The sequence below is a fragment of the Vespula pensylvanica genome, chromosome 3 (genome assembly GCF_014466175.1).
Source record: "Vespula pensylvanica isolate Volc-1 chromosome 3, ASM1446617v1, whole genome shotgun sequence".
NCBI lineage: Eukaryota > Metazoa > Arthropoda > Insecta > Hymenoptera > Vespidae > Vespula > Vespula pensylvanica.
This window is the reverse complement of record NC_057687.1, coordinates 8209649-8216489: the sequence shown is the minus strand read 5'-3', so window position 1 is coordinate 8216489 and position 6841 is coordinate 8209649. Positions and strand designations below refer to the sequence as shown.

Below are 6841 nucleotides of genomic sequence, written 5' to 3'. Positions count from 1 at the left end.
TTTTTTTTATCATAATATTTATTATATACAGGAAGTTATATCAATAATGTGTAGTTCCTTTCTATAAGTATAGTATTTGTACAGATAATTTATTAACAACAAGGAAATTGCCAATGATAATTACAGTAGACTTTACTATACGTAAATGTATTCTTATAAAAATTAATTGGTTGAGATATTACGTGTTATTTACGTCTATTGACAAGAAAACGTATTAGAAATATTAAAAAAAAAAAAAAAAAAAAAAAAAAATTGATACTCTCGTTTATATAGTACGAATATAATGAGTTGTTGATCTCAATGCTACTGCTATGAAATTTTTTATTACGATTTAAAAAGATATTTATTTTTGCAATATAAAGTATACTTTGATCGTTCTATACATCATTCGCAATAAATAATTTTTAAGTAGATTTTATTTTTATTTCTTTTTTTTTCTTTTTTTTTTTTTTTTTTTTTGACACTGGGGGTTGTTTAATATGGCATACATGATTCTGTAAAGTAGTGAAGCAATACATTTTCACTTATAAATGATTTATTTAAATAACAAATTGACATAGTGCTTTTCATAAATGTAACTATTAGTGCTTCATGTATATCAGCTATCAAATTAAAAGCTTTGTCTGCTTGATATATAAAATAGACAAATATCAAATCGTTCGCACATTTTAACCCTTTAACTTATTTTTATTTCACATTCGTTTATCGTCACAAAATAGCACAGTAAACTGCACATATTTGTCATCTAAAAATTATATATATGGTGTATATGTACTTACAATATAGAATAATAAATATTCTATTTATTTATTTATTTTTTATATATATATATATACATATATATATATATATTCATATAAAGAATTTTAATTCTTGTACAGCACTAGAATATAGTATCAAATTAAATAATTTACCTATATTTAATAGTTTTACAATATTCATGTATATCTTATTCTTTTCTTTTTTTATAATGCATGCAGCAGATTTTTCCGATTTTACAAAAGGCAAGTAATGTGATAGAGTATACATATTAAGTATGATTTAATATTCAACATTATATCCGTTACATTATCTTTATTTTAATTAAAAATATATTTAAATAATTAGAACAATTCGAAACTAAACCAAATGAGCACATTTTCCAAAGAATTATTCTTATAAAGATAATTTAATATGATAACAAATATTTACATTTGAATAACATTTTTTGCCTTTCCGAAATATCTACTAATTATTATTTGCATAGCATAGCATTAATGTCAACATATCATTTATAAATAATTGCACTTTAAAAGAAGTGTACTGTTGCTTACAATATTACACAGCAATAATCTTTTATTTCTTTCTTTCTTTTTTTTTCTTTTATTCTTTTCTTTTCTTTTCTTTTCTTTTCTTTTCTTATTAAATTATTTTAACATGTGTATATAGGTATTTTTAGAAAAGCAGATTTATATAGAATATCTATCTTAAAGTTCATATACTATATGCAACAAACAGTAACTTAAGTTATATACACAAAAAAATTCGTTCCTAAAAAGCTTTCCAGATGAATGTTATGTCATGCCTGCGCTTGTCTGTTTGTTGTGTGTATACGATATCGGGGTGTCCTTAATTTAGGACGGGATCGGTGTCGTCCGAGGGATCTGGAGGTGGAGGGGGTACGTTGAGGGGTTCCCGAGGGATAGGAAGTCTTCTTCGCCGTCATACCAGTTTCAAATCACCTCAAGAGAGCCCCACACAGCTTGTCATACAGCATCCTGATTAAACAAAAAAAAAAAATAATAACAAAAAAAATATATCAATTAGTTAGATATCCATCCCTAATGATGCGGACGAACTAAGCTAAATTAAATCAGACTATGAATATCTTTTATGTCATTCATTTTAATTTTACATACCTGACACATATCATTTAACACATTCACTATGACAATGAATATATATATATATATATATATGTATGTATATGTATGTATGTATTCAACAAAAAAGTTTATATCAAACACAATTTAAAAGTCAGATGTATGTGCCAGGTTATATCTTATATCACTTTATTTCTTTTTGCACTATTTCATATGTAAATATAAAATTAAATATCACAATATATATATATATATATATATATATATATATATATTTATATTGTTCTTTTTTTCGTTTGAAATAACAGTTAGAATTGCCTTAAAATGAAAATTGTTATAAAAATTTTATTAAGTCAACTATTCAATTAACAGAACTTACTGAGAAACAGACTGATAAATAACTGAACGTTATTTAGTGCTCATTTTAGTTTTAGTTGCAAGAGAGGGCATAGCTGCATAATCTCATTGTACTGCGTTAAATGTTACATGGTTGCTATATATCATACACACTTATAAAAATGTTATTCTCCCTTGCAAAAAAAAAGTTATCGTCGTGTTTGAAAAAGATTATTATACCAAGAAAATTTCATTGAGAACACTTACATTAATTGTATGAATTATCATGTTTATTAGATGTAAGAATATAACTGTGTATTTTTGGCACAATATTTGATACACAAGAAATGTATAAGAGAGCTTTGTACTTCCAGTAATATTCATTTTCTACTTAAAAAAAAAAGAAAAAAAAAAACACATTTTTTTGTTCGTAGATAATTTTTCATATAATTCATAAAATAACAAAGAGTTGTAAACTCTGAGCAAGCTGTCCCTTTCGTGCATCAGAAAGTATTTTTTCATTGGATTATACTTCGAAATTTTTTTTTTAAATGCTTATTATATTATAAAGCAATTTTTTATTGTCTGAGAGACAGCTTGGCAGAGGTGAATACACACTACAAATAATTACTCAAAAAATGATAAAATACATTGTTAATTTCACCGTTAAAAACTTGTTTCGCAAATAAAAGTAATGCTTTCTTAAGATATTTACTAACAATTTTCACCCTCATTTTTTAGCCTTTTTTGTGTGAGCAACATGAGAAATGCTATAGCCATATTCTAATATGCATTACAATTACTGTGTTCCCAGATTATTAATGTTTGTTCGAAAATTAAACCTGGCTTATAATTTTTGTTTAATATTAAGAGACATTCTCTATTTTTATTATTTTTTTATTTTATGTATATATATATGTGTGTGTATATGTATACATATGTATGCATGTGTGTGTGTGTGTATGTGTAATTTATATTCCTACAAATATGTATTAAAGTTTGACTTAAATTTTGAAAATTTGATTTCGCTATATAAAAATACATAACAATATACATAGATACATACATATATACATACATACATTAAATACATCACTAATCTATTTCTATGGATTATATGCATTTCTAATATTGTATAATTCGTACGCATTGATAAAATATTTGAAACGGAATCTTACATTATTAAATATTTTGTACACTATAAAGTCACTATTAATATTATAATATAATATATACATATGTGTGTGTATGTATGTGTATATATATATATATATACACACACACACACACATACACACATAACATACAATTAACGACACAATTAATATATGTGCCTTTTGAAAAATGGCCCATATAGTTGATGCAGCATGATCTTAGCATGTCTAGATTTTGCATATGATTGTATTAATACGATATTTGTTGCTTGTTTGAAGTAAAATTGTTTTCATTAATGGCAGACATTTTTGAAGAGATAATTTATACGATAAAATCGATTAGAATAAATTTGAAAAATCGATCAGTATTTTAAATAACTTCACACATGTTAAAAATTAAATAATGTCACACTTGTATAATTATTATATATTATTGATAATCATATAGCAAAATCTCAAAATCTGGATCATACTCGAAATAAATAAATAATGTCGATCAGAGTTATAACGAAATACATATAATTCACGGATTAATATTTCCTTAACATTTAAATTTTTCTTTCAGGGCTGTGGATGGCAAGGACAAGAAAAACAAGAAGAAGGGCCTGTTCTAATAACATGAAAAAAAAAAAAAATATCTGGAGAAGGCACAATGAGGTGCTGCTTCTTTCCAAATCGTACAATGGTGTTCCTGTTTACACAAAGGCGATGAGATAACATTTTCATCCCAGCCAATGAATTTATTTTATTACAGAAATTCACAAGGGATTCATGACGAACTCAATCAAACATCACACACATCATTTTCTCATTAATATCCTCATATGAAACTTTATAACATTAGCGCAAATTATATATGGACCTTTATTAATCGCTTATACAAAGTATTGTAAAAGAATGATATATATATATATATATATATATATATATATATATATATATATATCCATAAATGTGGTTCAAATTAAGATCGAATCGAATCGATCTTGGATAGAGTCCTTTACAGGAGACTTATACCGACATTTTCATATTGAATTCCAAAGATTTCGATTCCTTTATTATCTCTTTTTTTTTTATTTTCTTTTTTTTTTTTTGTTTTTGTTTTATTTTTTCTCCAAAACTTACAATGAGAATTCGAAGAAAGTACATTTTGAATTTTAAATATAACTTTTATTTCAGAGACTGACGTGTTTAGAAAGAATTAGAAAAGCGTTCAATATTGGTGCAGAGTGATTTTATAAAAAAGATTCTTTTTTCTTCGACCATGAAGATTTTTCACAAGAAAGAAATGAAATTGTATAAAAATGTATACATATATATTATAATAATCACACCCATATTAAATATAGATATGGAGTAATTCACGATATCAAAAGAAAAAAAAAAAAATCAACAACAAAATAATATAATTGCTTAATCTCGTCAACTTAATCGTACCGTGCATGGTGCTTAATCTCAAATCGAGCCTCGATTATGTCGTACGTATTTATAATATCAAATTAGACTGGATATACATATGCGTTTTAAGGTTAAGTAAAACGATATTCTTTTTTTTTTTAGTTTTTACTTTATTTTTTTCTTTCTGTATGTATCAACATATATATTATTTAGTTTCCAAGTAACGACAGTCATTTTTTTTAAACAAAGGTTAATACGTAATCGTTATTCTTTCGTGCTATTTCTGTCACAAATAATAAACATATTTACATGATAATATAATAGTAAATATTAAAATATTTACATTATATTTATATTTAATATATATCATAATATTTTTCTTTTTCTTTTTTTTTTTTAAATTAAATTTTCGTTCGTAAATATGTTTATAATTATTATTTTTAGCACATATTAATAACGATGAAATTCAAATCGGTATTGTGAAAAAAATAACGTAAAAAAAAGAAGAAAAAAAAAAAAAAGAAAAAAATTTTAATTTGACTTTAAACGCGAGAACTATCTGTCTAAACGAAAAAAATTACTTTAGTGTGTTTTTTGTGCTTCGAAATTGAAAAAACAAAATAATAATAATAATAATAATAATATAATATAATAATAATGAAGCTTGAGTGAGAATACAAGACCAGTTAACCATGAAATTAATGACTTCTTTAATACCGCACAATGTCCGATAAATGAAAGTTAATATTAAAAAGACGGGAGCAGCATAATTAAAGGATAAATAAAACAAAAAATGACATTCGATACAAGATTTTATTACATATTATAATATATTCATGATGTAATCGTAACCTATCACGTGCGTTTTCGTAATAGCCAATTAGCATTTTTTTCGTAAACTGAATGGCGGCCATTAGAAAGAAAGAAAGAGAGAGAGAGAGAGAGAGAGAGAGAGAGAGAGAGAGAGAGAGAGAGAGAGAGAGAGAGAGAGAGAGAGAGAGAGAGAGAGAGAGAGAGAGAGAGAGAGAGTGCTATATATGTTCGATGATCAAATAAAAAAAAATTGTTTGTATTTCGAAAGTAGGTAACTAGGCATGAATTTATAAAAAAGATGATTTAAAAAAAAAACAACGATATATATATATATATACATATATGTACACACAGAAATACATATATACATACACGTTCAAGAAATATATATATGTGTATATGTATAAATACGCAAGAAAAAGTTCATGCCTGAATATTGACGTCATAGTAAAAGATCAATGAACTAATTGTCTTAAAGAAAAGATAAGAGAAGTTATTATCATCATAAATTTATAACAGTATTGCCCATATATTCTTTTCCTATGTCACGATGGAAATTATCAAAAGTTGAACAGATCTCTTTTGTCGAATCAAGATGGATATTTCGAGAGATTTAAGAGAGAAAAAATTCAAATAGAAATTAAAAATAAATTAAAATTAAAATTGAAATTAAATGGAAGCTCTCTCGAGCACTGGATTACGATTACGTTTAAATTTCGCACATTTACTCTTGTACAAAAAAAAAAATGAATGAATGAATGAATGAATGAATGAAAGAAAGATTTCTTTAAATAAAAGTATGTTTGTATGTATGTATGTATGTATGTATGTATGTATGTACATACGTATGTATTTACTTACATACGTATCAACAAAAAAAGAATCGCGCTTCTTACGTAAGCAGCAACAGCAACAACAGCAGCAGCAGCAGCAGCAGAAAAAACAGCAGCAGCAGCAGCAACAGCATTGTTAGTTAGGCTCTTTTCATAGTACTCGAGTTCGTTTATGTATCGAATATGTTCCTCGAGTATTATTATATCGTTTATTAATATCATCGTTAATCGATCGTCGATTGTATTTAAAGGAAAAAAAAAAAAAAAGAAAAACAAAGAAAAGAGAAGAAAAAAAGAAAGTAAGAAAAGAAAAAGAAAAAGAAAAAATATTACGGAATAACGCGTATGCTTTTTTCGTGTTGTCGTCTCTTATTTTATCTTACATTTTTTTCTCTCTTTTTTCCTTTATCAAAACTTTCCTTCCGTTCGTTCCATGATTTATATA

The 6841-nt window shown here is 25.4% G+C and overlaps 1 protein-coding gene across 13 annotated transcripts in view; it reads left to right on the top strand.

Moving 5' to 3' along the window:
- The window catches only part of LOC122628206 (septin-7), a 42319-nt gene extending 37281 nt beyond the window's left edge, over nucleotides 1–5038 (top strand). For 10 of the 13 annotated variants that reach the window (XM_043810236.1, XM_043810230.1, XM_043810229.1 and 7 more), the window contains 2 exons: nucleotides 981–1004; nucleotides 1618–2906. In XM_043810236.1, coding sequence (XP_043666171.1) covers nucleotides 981–1004; nucleotides 1618–1765 — 172 coding nt within the window. In that variant the 3' untranslated portion in view covers nucleotides 1766–2906. Of the gene's footprint in view, nucleotides 1–980; nucleotides 1005–1617; nucleotides 2907–3917 lie in introns of those variants that run through there. The other 3 variants (XM_043810234.1, XM_043810233.1, XM_043810231.1) reach the window with 2 other exon arrangements.
- The last annotated feature ends 1803 nt before the right edge of the window (nucleotides 5039–6841 follow it).